Below are 12,917 nucleotides of genomic sequence, written 5' to 3'. Positions count from 1 at the left end.
AGGTCCGCATAGAGGATGATTAGGATCACAGGCCTGAGTGCAGGTGTCTGAGATGGTCTGCACTTGGCTGTGCTGTGGGATGGTCTGTATGTCAAGTTGCTCTGATTGGTCAGTAAATAAAACACTGATTGGCCTGTGGCTCGGCAGGAAGTACAGGCGGGACTAACTGAAAGGAGAAATAAAAGAACAGGAAGGCAGAAAGAGTCACTGCCAGCTGCCACCCTGACAAGCAGCATGTGAAGATGCCGGTAAGCCACGAGCCACATGGCAGGGTATAGATTTGTGGAAATGGATTAATTTAAGCTATAAGAACTTAGCAAGAAGCCTGCCACAGCCATACAGCTTGTAAGCAATATAAGTCTCTGTGTTTACTTGGTTGGGTCTGAGCGGCTGTGGGACTGGCAGGTGACAAAGATTTGTCCTGACTGTGGGCCAGGCAGGAAAACTCTAGCTACAAGATCCCATCTTCTTTACTCAGTCTACCAGCAGGATTCCTGCTGACACACCCAGAGATGATGCTTAGCACTGTCTGGGTACAGGCCCTGCTGACATGTATAGTGAACCGTGGCCCCGGTGCAAAGTGCCTATTGGCATTTCAGCTATGGCACCTAAGTGTCTTTGAAAGCAGATACCACAAGTCAAGAAAACTGCTCTATAGTCTAACTTGGGAGAGTAGAGCTAGGGCTTGCCATGGTGCCACATACCCAAGGAAGATTCCATTGCTTTCCACCTGAAGGTCACAGTGTTGTAGCTTCCTGGTGAGTGAGTACTTTCTATAAGGTCTGAGGTCCTGTATCAAGCTTGTTAGACTGAACTGCTCACAGGAGGCTGTGAGCACCTTTCTGGACCCACAGGCTCTTGTGTTTGAATGCTTGGTTCCTAGATGATGGCACTGTTTTGAAAGGTTGTGGAAACTTTAAGTCTTGTAGTCCCATTCAACATGTGGCTTAGGGTAGCTATGGATGTGGGCCAACATAAAATCATAAACTCACTTAAAGCATTGGTCTGGTTGGGTGTTTTTGTTTTTTTGTTTTTGTGAACTTGACACAAGCTAGAGCTTTCTGAGAAGAGGTAACCACAATTGAGAACATGCCTACATAAAACTGACCTGATAGGCATTTTCTTAATAAGTGATTGATGTGGGAAGACCCAGCCCATTGTGTGTAGCAGGAATCTTAAAGAGTCTTATTAATAAAATCAAACCTGAAGCCAGTTATTGGAGTGAATGCTGGAAGATCAGAGAAGCAGAACAAGCCACAGCTACCTCACCTCGCCATTTCCTCAGCTGATCCTGTTTCCTCAGACTGGGAGCTTCTCATTCCTCATCCAGAATGAATCTCAGCTGAACTGTGCTGCTCAAAGCCTAAAAGCTTAACCAGCCAAATGCTTCTAGTTCCCGGTTTTCACGCCTTATATGCCTTTTTGCTTTCTGACATCACTTCCTGGGATTAAAGGCGTGAGTCACCAAGCTTGGCTATTTCCAGTGTGGCCTTAAACTCACATAGATCCAGATGGATCTCTGCCTCCCAAGTGATATGATTAAAGGCATGTGTGCTACCATTTTCTGGCCTGTATGTCTATCTAGTGGCTGTTCTGTCCTCTGACCAAAGATAAGTTTATTAGGGTGCACAATATTTTGGGGAACACAATACCACCACAATTGTGGGTTGTGCCACACCCACGTAGGGAGACCTGGTTGGTACAAGGAAGCAGACTGAGCAAGCCATGGGAGCAAGTCAGTAAATTAACACAACTGTGGTAACTTCACACAATAGAATTCTATCCTCTCATGGTTGTAGAGACCAGATGTCCAAAATCTAAGTGTCAACAGCCATGGTTCCTTCTTTAAAGAATATATCTCTTGTCCATCTCCTAGCTCCCCATCAGTGCAGGGGATCCCTGGCACTGTTTGACTTGTGGATGTATCACTTCAGTTTTGGCCTCCATCATTACACAGAACTTTCCTTGTATCTCTGTGTCACCGTTTTTGATACAAGGTCTTGCTTAGGTTGACCTAGAACTTGTTATGTAGCCCAGGTACACCTTGTCTTGGCCTCCAGTTGCTGGGATTATATATGCCTGTGATACCATGTCTAGCCCAACATTTTCTCCAATCATCCAAAGACACCAGTCATAATGGATCATGCATCTACCCTTTTAAAGTATGACATAATTTAAGTAATCATATCTGCAAGGATTCTGCTTCTAAATAAATAATGTAAAAATAAACAAATTCTCTGGTATGAGTGGTTAGGACTTTAACACAACAGTTTTTGAGGAAACCCAATCCATAATGCATAAATGCTGAGAGAGAAGATGATTAATAAACATCAGGGGCATTTCCATAAATTCACTTTTACAAATAATTGTATAAATTCCTTTTTTTTCCCCCAAGACAGGGTTTCTCTGTGCAGCTTTGTGCCTTTCCTGGGACTCACTTGGTAGTCCACACTGGCCTCGGACTCACAGAGATCTGCCTGGCTCTACCTCCAGAGTGCTAGGATTAAAGGCATGCGCCACCACCACCCAGCTAATTGTATAAATTCTGAAAGAAGGTCTAGAAGACTTGAGGATGTCTATTTTCACAAAGTGATTCCTGCATCTAGGTAGCTCCCTTGGTAGAGTCCTTGGCCTTTCAGATGACCCAATCCCAGGGAAAAGCCACCAGGGGAAAAATATGGGTGGCTTCTTGTATTGGTTAGCTTTAATTGTCAACTTGACACAGCCTAGTATCCCCTGGAAAGAAACTTTCAAGAAGGGATTATCTAGAATGGGTTAGCCTGTGGGCATGTCTGTAAAGGAATGTCTTAATTAAGTTAATTGATGTGGGAGAACCTAGCCCACTGTGGGCAGCATCATTCCTTGGGTAGGGGGTTCTTAACTATGTAAGAGTTGAGAATTCTAGGTGAGCACAAGCAGGCAAGTAAGTGAGGGTGCATACAATCACCACTCTCTGTTTTTAACTGTGGATGTGATGTGAATAATCACCTCAAGTCCCTGCTTCCTCGGCTTCCCTGCTGTGATGGCCTGTAATTGGACTTGGACACTGAAATCAACCCTCTGTTCCCTAAACAGCTTTTTGTTAAGGTATGACATGTTTATGCTACAGAAACAAAACTAGAACACTGCTTCCTGGAATTATCTAGAGAGCTTTCAAAACACTACTGTCTATATCGTACCTTCAGGGATTCCAGTGTAATTAGTCTGAAGTTTTAGTTGGGTGACAAGTAAAACTTGAATCGATTCCCAGGTGACTCTAATCTGCTGCCAAACCTGAGAACTAATGGCATAGATGGAGGCATCTTAACTATTACAAAGGGAGGAGATTCCTTTCCCAAGTAAGACAGTGAACATGAGCACTGGTAACATTGAACGTTAGGACACAATTACTCCTAAGTAATAATATTTCAGGTTTTACAGACTCACTGCACACTGTGGCTTCCATGAGAGCATATGGGCACATAGCATACCTTGCAGCAACCTCAAGATCATCCTTTTGATGGCAGATTTGTTTATTTTCCCTCCTAGTTACATTTATTTTTGAACTATATCTGTAGTACCTTTTCTTGGTGCTTATAAAATGGGAGTTTTATTTTTCCTCAATAAACAAATGCTTCATAATTACATGTTAATTTCCTTTTCTTTGGTAATATCACCTGAAAGTCGATTTTCCTGATTCCCATGATATTAATTGTATTAGCTTTGTTTGTGTTTAGAGACATGGCCTCATTATCTGTACAACTCAGGGTGGCTTGGCTTATAAACATTTTTTAAATGTTGGTGGTGGTAGTGGGGTTTGAACCCAAGGCCTGTAGTGTGGGAGCCTGTTTTCGGGTTCCTTATGGCTTTACCCAGCATGTCAGCATAGAGAATGATTAGGATCACGGGCCTGAGTGCAGGTGTCTGAGATGGTCTGCACTTGGCTGTGCTGGGGAGGTCTTTGGCGTCTCTATAAATACCCTGGGACAGAGACAGTCAGGGCATTGGAATAGGTTCCAGGCCCTCTTGAGGCTATCCTTTATGTTCTATCTGTTTATCTCCGCAAGATTCTCTGCAATAAATCCTTCTATCTAATATTTCCTGCTGCTCACACTCAAGAAAACTCTGGGGAACTGTGGGGTTGGTGGGTAAATGCCCCACACTGTAGAAGGTGCTGGGCAAGCACTCTTCCATGGTATTACCTTCCAGCCCCTCAGGAAGGCTTGGAACTCACTGTGTAGCCTAAGGGGAACTGGAAGTCGTGGTCCTTTTGCCTCACCCTACCACATCCTTGGATTACATGCCTGTATTACCACACCTGGCTCTCAGCTTGCTTTTTATTAATCTGGTAGTTTTGGCATCCCCTCACTCCAAATTTTCAAATGATCTGTATTATTATGTTTAGATGAATCTTTTGAATAGAATGCAGTTACAATTTTTTAAGTTACCAGAAAAGCTTGTTTTGTTTAATTAGAACATTTAGTCACTCATGTTTAATGAAATTTGCAAAATGTATTGGTGGCACAAATACTTAAAGAATGCTAGGGTCCTTCATAGAGGTTGCAGTTTTTACACATAACCATGAGAGGGTAATTCCTAAGAATTCACACTTTCTGAAAGAAGGTGAGGGATCAGGCATCCGTGTTCTGGTGTTCCACTACTGTCTCTGACAACATGTCTCCACTACAAGGTCCAGGAACCTTCTGGGCAAAGAAGAAACAAGGATATGACTTCATGGAAGGGGTATGGCAAGCTAGGAGACAGGCCAGCAGTTCCATGGCCGTGCTCACTGAGGGAGTGAATGCAAAGGGACAGTCAGGAGACTAGAGGGTGGCTCTTAACCCACCCACACAGAGATGCTCTAGACTAACCATTAACTAATGCAATGGGACAGTCAGGAGACTAGAGGGGTGGCTCTTAACCCACTCAAACAAAGATACTTAGACTAACCATTAACTAATGCAATGGGACAGTCAGGAGACTAGAGGGTGGCTCTTTACCCACCCACACAGAGATACTTAGAATAACCATTAACTAATGCAATGGGACAGTCAGGAGACTAGAGGGTGGCTCTTTACCCACCCACACAGAGATACTTAGACTAACCATTAACTACCCTACAAGTAGTTTATTAGCATCGTCACCTGAAAACAACAGCTACCCCCACACTCTCTTCTTTCCTTTCCACTTCTTACACCCTACCTTACTCTGGTATCATTTTTCTTTGGCTTAAATATGTGAGAGTTTCCCTTAGCGAGGATCTGTTCTTTGTGTTTTTTATTTGTTCATCATTCATGTAAGCTGTTTCCCTAGGGGTGGAAGGAAAGGTTGGCACTGATTTTCTTCACTGCTCTGAAGGCAACCTCACCATGGCTCTTTGAAAGCTATCACTCTGTTATTACAATAAAAGAAATTTACTTCTCTAATTCTGCTCAGCCTCAAGATGTTTTTCTTTATCTTTCTAAAGTTGCACAGACATGTCTGGGTGTAGAGTTCTTCTTCCTAATCCTGCTTAAACTGCGTTGAGCTTCTGGCTTGGCATATTGTGCTGGAGGAATCATTCCTTGCACTCCCGTCCCTGTTCCATTCTTTCATTTTACTTCTCTTCTGACCCTATGAGTAAATGAACATTCTAGAATGTGCTGAAATCTAGCATAAACAGTTTTCCATTTCTAGAAGTTTTATTTTTTTTAAACACTGCTTACATACATTTTTTAATATAATATGTTTTGGTCATATTGTTTCCCCTCCTCGAAATCCTTCCAGATTCCCCCTCGCTAGACATCTAACTTTGTATTCTTTTTTTCTCTTAAAAGATAGAACCAATCCAAACCAAACAAAAAAAAAAAAGCACACATAAAAAGGACACACAATAGCAATAATAACAATTAAAACCAAACCAACCAACCAAACAAGAACCTGGAGTCCATTTTGTGTTGGCCAACTACTCCTTAGCATGCAGCCTGACCTGTGGTGTGGTTGCTATTACCCAGGTCACTCTCCCAGCAAATATCGATTGCAAATATCTTTTTTATTAGGGTAGGACTTTGTGCCCACTTCTCTGTTTTAAGGCTGGCTATTCAAGATGGAATCCATACCCTGACATTTAATGAGGTCAAGAACCTGAAGTTACGGTCATGGAACCTAGGGGAAAATCTACTACACTTATTCTGCTAAATGAATAGCAATAACATGACTCTTGATGACATATTGCTATACTCATAGATTGGCGCCTCTCTGTACCCTCATCAGAGAAGCTTCTTCTTGCAGTAGATGGTAATTAGCACAGAAAATCACATGGGGACAACACGCAGAGAAGGAGGGACTTTGGCACACTCAGCCCTAATTGGGGTGCACGCCATCCCCTCCCTCAAGGAATGGAGATCTACGTGGAAGAGGAGACTGAAAGAGTGTAAGAGGCAGCGATGGTGACAACCCAAGGAAACAGCACTTTCCATATACAACAGGGCTGCTGCAGACATTAGCTCAGAGGCACTGTGACAGCATGCACAGGAGCTGCACCAGTTCAACCTAGAATGCTTACTTTTGACAGTTCCCTGTTCTCTGCAATTATTTTCCAACTCAATTTTCCTTTCCTCTCGATTTATACACCATCTTCTCTTTCACTAATCTGCATCTGGCAACTGCAGTGTCTAGTCTCTCTGAAGTTCAGCTCCTGTGGTCTACCATTCTCGTTTCTGCTAATTCCTGACACCAGTGCTAGTTAATTTCAACCATGTGCTAGCTATCGTAGAAAGAATTCTCTGAAGAACAGCCTGAGAGTGTGTTCTTTCATAAAGGTTCTCTTATACTTCTGGCATACTTGCAATGAGTAGGCATCAAGTTCAATGCCCAAGGCTTCCTAGGCCCCACTTCAATCTGTGAGGGCTCAGCTACCTTGGTTTCCTGTTCACCTTGAAGGTGGAGTCTGGTGGGATCTCAGTTCATTACTCTCTCATACAAGTGGTGCTGAGGGTTGACTTCTTTTCCCCTTCCCCTCCCTAGCCTTTCAAAGCCAATCTGGGGCACCTGGCACACAGTCAGTCCAAAGCCACGGCGGCTTCACACAGTCAGTCTAAAGCCACAGTGGCTTCTGTCCTCATGTTGCTTTTCCCATCACTGTGACAAATGACCTAATGAAGCAACTTAAGAGAGGAAAAGCCGATTTTGGAACAGTTTCAGAGGGATTTCAGCCCATCATTGTGAGGAAGGGATGGCCTAGTGGCTTGTGGGAGCACCTGGAACTGATTCTCACACTGTAGCTGGTCAGGAAATGGAGGGAGCTGGGTAGAGCTGAGTAGACCTTAAGACACACCTTGGTGACCTACTTCCTCCCGCTTGGCCCCACATCCCAAAGATTCTGCTAACTCCTAAAAAAGCATTCACCCAAATGAGCCTGAGGGGGCCATTTCACATTCAAATAATAACAATTCTTTTTTATCTTTCTGGGCTTCCATTGTCCCATTATTCTCTCCCTGGTAATCCCCGCTGCCATGCCAACTCTCTGAAGCCTTCTAAGCATTACAATGACTGGAAATTAGTTTTTAGTGGTGGCCTACTGGAAACAGGAAGCCATGCAATGTCTTCCCTGCACTAAGGAAACACGCAGTAAATGATGATTGCATTAGCCAATCATTCCACTTCCCCCAACCATGCTCCATTGCTTGCCTGTATTTATCTTCATGGCTGCTTTTAACTTGCAGAATTCTCATTTCTGCAGCCCAAGAATACCCCCGTCCTACCGTTTGACAAGATGCTGAACATATACTCCCTCCCCCCCCAGATCTTTGTTTCTTCTTCTCATCTAGATCTGAGCACCATCCCTTACTCACTTAGATCCTCACATATTGGCCTGTGCATCTCTTTCCCACAGCCTAGCCACATAGGGCTGAATTTATGGGATTCTTATCTCTCCTGTGGACATGTACTTGTCATTTCTGACTTCCAAGGAATTCCCTCACTTCCTCTCTAGCTCAGCACACATCCTACACAGATTTCTGGAAAATCTGATAACCAGGGGCTCCACTCTGAATGCTTAGTCTTCTGTGCCACTGGGATGGATTTTGTTCCTTCTGCTAAACCTTTACGCTGTGGACAGACTGCTCTCCCATGTACCAGTTCACGGAGACTTTGGCAGCCTCTGGCTGCAATGCTGCTCTCTCCTCATTGTGTTTAAGAAACAGAGAGCTACAGGAGCTAAACCCTGGCAGGACAGAGTCACAGCTCTACAACCAGAAACCAGACCTTTCGCCCCAAGCCCAAGCCTTCCTCCTGGACATCACAGGTGCTTCCCATGTATTTGTGTCATTGATCATTTCTGTTACTGGGGCACCTGGGACTCTGTGGCAATCATCTGGCATTGGGATGCACACGTGGCATCTGAAAGTGGCCACATGCAGCAGGCAGGCAGGGGTGGAGGTGTCTTTGTGAGGTTTTTTCTATAAATACTTTTGTATCTCAGGTCTGCTTACCTCACAATTTTGGTGCCATTTCTCACAACTTGCATGTCTACCATGCAGCCTCCGGTAACATAAGCAGCCAGGTTCAGCTCGGAGAACTCAGCCTGGAGGAGAAAGCAAAACAAAAGAAGCAGGCATCAAACACCAGCAGGGCAGGACTTTTGTGATTGCTGTATACTTCTATTATTATCCAGTGCACATTCAGGCCTCATCTGTGGGAGCCCACAAAGGCTCTCTAGTGAGATCTGAGCTTGCTTTACACAGGAGGGCTGCACTAGAGGATGGCTGGACCATGTGCAGGGTTACCAGGTATCTGGGATGGTCTATACTTGCTGTGCTGGGGGAGGTCTTTTGCCTCATCCCTTGGCATTCCTTTAAAAAGCCCTTTAGTAGAGACAGAAGGGGCTGATGGGTTGAGACCCAGGCTCTCCCGAGGCTATCCTGTGTTTCTATCTGTCTCTCTCTATATCCTTCTATCTACAAATTCCTCATTTCTCCCTGCTCAAGAGTACCCTTGGGGAGTAAGAGGGAGCTGGTCTCCCTCACTCATCTCAAACTTAGCAATGGAATTTTTATATCCCTCTTCAAAAGGAAGCCGAGAGGCAGGTGATATGCTCAGGATCGCAGGATGAACACATTGAATTAGAACCCATGAGTCTCTGGTTCAAGGCCCCACTGTCGTAACTACAACTCGTTTCTGCCTCCTTGGAAGCAGAAGAGGCCACTCTTACTCTGACTAGAAGATGCCAATGTTAACAGGTTGATTTCAGCCTTGGGCTGTGCAGTTTGTCAGTCTCATGCCTCTGATTACTTGTCTCTTCAAATTACCTGCCCAATATCCCTTTCTTAGTAATGACCTCTTCCCTCACTCCATACATGTAGCTTCAGTGGAAATACTATGTTTGTGTCATTTTGGTCACTGTTGATGGGCAGGCATCTGATGAAAGGTGAGGGAATGATAGACTCCTATTTGAGAAGTTAAAACTACTAAGCAAAATGTAGTGTTTTGAAAGAAAATGGCCCCCAAAGGGTGTGGCACTTTTAGGAGGTGTGGCCTTGTTGGAGTAGATGTAGTCTTGCTGAAGGAAGTGTGTCACTGTGTAGGACGGCTTTGAGGTCTCATATATGCTCAAGCCACGCCCAGTGAGAAGACCATTTCCTGTTGCCTGCATGTCAAGATGTAGGAATCTCAGCTTTGTCTCCAGCACCATGTCTGCCTGCATGCCACCATGTCTCACCATGGCAATGGATTAAACCTCTGAAAATGTAAGCCACCCGGAATTAAATGTTTTGCCTTGTAAGAGTTGCTGTGGGCATAGTGTCTCTTCAGAGCAGTAAACACCCTAAGACACAAGACATGAAGTTTGTTTCTAGGGGGGTGTATCTCTTTGTTGTTTGTTTTGTTTCTTGACATCAGATAGGCAAGCACTCTGCCAACTGAGCTATATCCCCAGCCCAAAGGTGGTTTATATCTTTAATGCGCAAGTCTGGGTGCTACTTGGGATCATATTTATTGCTAGCTGCATTAGGGAATTATAGAAAACCAGAATGTTGGAAGTTGAAGAACAAGAGAAAGTGGGGTAGGGAAGGATGAGAGGAAGAGTAAGGAAAGCTATATCACAGTCACCAAGAGAGGGAGAGAGGGACAGAAGCAGGAGAACAACACTCTTGATGTTCCTCTCCAAATTTTGATGTGTACTTTTGTGCTTACTCATCTGTTTAAGACATTAGTGAAATTCTATTGCTTTCAATTGCTTGTGGAATAATATGTATCTCTGGTCACACTGTATGTTCCTTGGAGGTGATAGAGGCTTGTTATAATTACCTCTATCAGAATCCTAGGATGCTGTAATGAAGATCCACCCTTGGGTGGCTTAAATGGCAGAGATGTACTCTATAGTTCTGGGCTAGAAGTTCAAAATTAAGGTTCTGGTACGGCTGGTTTCTTTTGAAGGCTTGGGAGGGTGGGTCTACTCCAGACCCCTTCTCTTGACTTGAAGAGCACCATTCCCCCCTGAATCTCTTATCATCTTCTCAAGGTCTGTCCCTGTCTAAAGTTCCCCTTTTTATAAGGACATCACTCATAAGCACATGGTTACTCTAGTGACCTTGTATTTGCCTGACCTTTTTAAAGGTTCTCTCTCCAAGTAAGAACACAGTCTGAGGTACAATAGGTTGGATTTGAAACTATGATTTCTAAAAAACATTAATGTATTGATTTCTTCTTTAAGAATGTCATATATGGGGCTGAATAGATAGTTTAGTGGTTAGAGTGTTATTGCTTTTTCAGAGGACCCAAGTTTGATTCTGAGAGTCCACATCAGGTGGCTTACAAATACCTGCAACTCCAGCTCCAGGGGATCCAGTGTCATAGACTCACACACATACTCACAATTAAAAATAATATAAAATGTAAAAAGAATGCCATACATGTACACAATGCATTTTGATCATATTCACTCCCTTTAAATTCTCCCAGAACCCCCAACACACATTCCCCTTTCAACATCATATCCTTTTCATTCTTAAAAATTTGTAACCCACTGCATCTAGTTAGAGCTGCCCATACACACATGGGTATAGGGGCAGCCACTGGAGCATGGACAGCCAACCATGGGCCACACTCCTGACAAAAACCTGTTTCTCCCTTAGCAGCCATCAGCTGCCAATAGCTCTCTCTGGGTGTGGTCCTCATGAATCCCTCCCCCATCCATACAGTAATGTTGATTGGCTTGATCTTGTGTAGCTCAGGCAGCCACGGCAGCTGTGAGTTCATGAGTACAATGGCCCTGTCATGTCCAGAAATGTTTTCACAGCAGTGTCACCCCCTCTTCTATGATGTTCACCTTAGGGAAGTGTGATACAGAGATGTCCCATTTGGATCTGGGCACTCTATAGTCACACACGCTTTGGAATGTGACTAACTGAATCTCTGTGTTAACGGATGTCCACTGTAACAAGGATCATGCCTAATGAGGAATGAGAGCCACACTAACCTACGAATATAAGGTTAAGAATTTAGAAGGCAGATTGATGCTATTTCCATTGAGAAGAATAACAGAAGTAAGGCTCCCCCTAGGGTATATGATCTTCCCAGCCATTGGGTTCTTGGTCAGACTTACAGTACCAGGTCTAAGTTCCTTTCTGTGGAGGGACCTTCAATCCAAACAGAAAACAGTTGGTTACCCACATAGCATTCATGCCACTCTTGCATCAATGGGCACATCTTACCAGGAGTTGTTATTAAAGCTCAGAGTTCACAGCTAGCTAAGATTTTTGATGACTTTTCTCTCTCCCTCAATAGCCTGTACAGCACCTCTGGCATGATGAAAGATATTCAGCAGGAAGGAAGCTTCTAGGTTTCTCTTGTTCTGTGACCAAACTGTGTAGTGTCTTCAGCAATGAGTTCTTCACATCAAGCTCAGGTGGGTAGCCGAGAGTAATGGCAATTGTCTGCATTGTTTGTGGGGGATGAACAGGAGGTATCCCACACCTGGCACTGTTCTCTTTGTCAGCCTATGAATTTTGGTGATACATTAAAAGTAATAATACCAAAGTGCTTTATTCACAGGAGTAGCCAGAAGCCTTTCTTTGGATCTAATGAATCAATATAACTGTTGACATACACATATATTCAGTGCTCATTACATGGTCTAAGCATTTCACACATAACCCTTATCCAGGTAGGAAGAGAGAGATTAGATATGTGCAGGATGTCACACAATGGGTAGCACAGCCCAGGATTTAACCCCAAGCAGTGTTCTCTAGGGACTGTGCATCTGACCATTTACACTCTATTGCCTCTCCCTGAGGCTGCATGAGGCCACATTAATGCTTAGAGATTGTAGGGATTATAGTGATTTGAATAAGAATGTCCCTCCTAGGCTCATATATTTGAACCATTGGTCCCAGTTGGTAGCACTGTTTGGGGAGGTTTAGGAGGTATAGACTTGCTGAAGGTAGTCTGTCGCTGGGGGTGGACTTTGAGATTTTAGAGCCTCACATCACTTCCAGTTTTCTCTCTCTGCTTCATGCTTTCAGTTCAGGATGTGAGCTTTCAGTTTCTTGCTCTGGCCACCATGCCTGTCTACTGCCATGCTTTGCTCATCATAATGGACTTATATTCTGGAACAATAAGCCAAAATAAACTGTTGCTTCTATAAGTCACTTCTGGTTGTGATATTTTAGCACAGGAACAGAAAAGTAAGTAATATGGGGGACTTAAAAATCATTTAAAGAGAACAAGTTTTTAGTCAAGGAAAATATCATTTTGTAAAGATCCAAATGTATCAATCACCCTGGAGCCATTTATGAGGAACTGTGACAAAGGGCCTGACTCTCTCCAGATGGCATTAGAGAAAACCAAGAACACTTACGTCTCTGCTTTAATTAATAACCTCATTATGTTGTTGCAAGGTGAAAAGAAAAGATCATTGCTAATGAGCCCACGTTGGTAGACTGTGGTAATAACCTAGCTAT

The 12,917-nt window shown here is 43.7% G+C and overlaps 1 protein-coding gene across 3 annotated transcripts in view; it reads right to left on the bottom strand.

Moving 5' to 3' along the window:
- The window catches only part of Syn3 (synapsin III), a 445,154-nt gene that overhangs the window by 337,369 nt on the left and 94,868 nt on the right, over positions 1-12,917 (bottom strand). For all 3 annotated transcript variants that reach the window (XR_013045768.1, XM_016005489.3, XM_076554444.1), the window contains exon 4: positions 8,451-8,542. Coding sequence is in view for 2 of the 3 variants with exons in the window: in XM_016005489.3 (XP_015860975.1) it covers positions 8,451-8,542 (92 nt within the window). In the remaining variant the exon portion in view is untranslated. The remainder of the gene's footprint in view (positions 1-8,450; positions 8,543-12,917) is intronic.

This window comes from Peromyscus maniculatus, chromosome 18, assembly GCF_049852395.1.
Source record: "Peromyscus maniculatus bairdii isolate BWxNUB_F1_BW_parent chromosome 18, HU_Pman_BW_mat_3.1, whole genome shotgun sequence".
NCBI classification, from domain to species: Eukaryota; Metazoa; Chordata; class Mammalia; order Rodentia; family Cricetidae; genus Peromyscus; species Peromyscus maniculatus.
The sequence above is the reverse complement of the archived record's forward strand: the minus strand, read 5'-3'. Positions and strand labels throughout refer to the sequence as shown.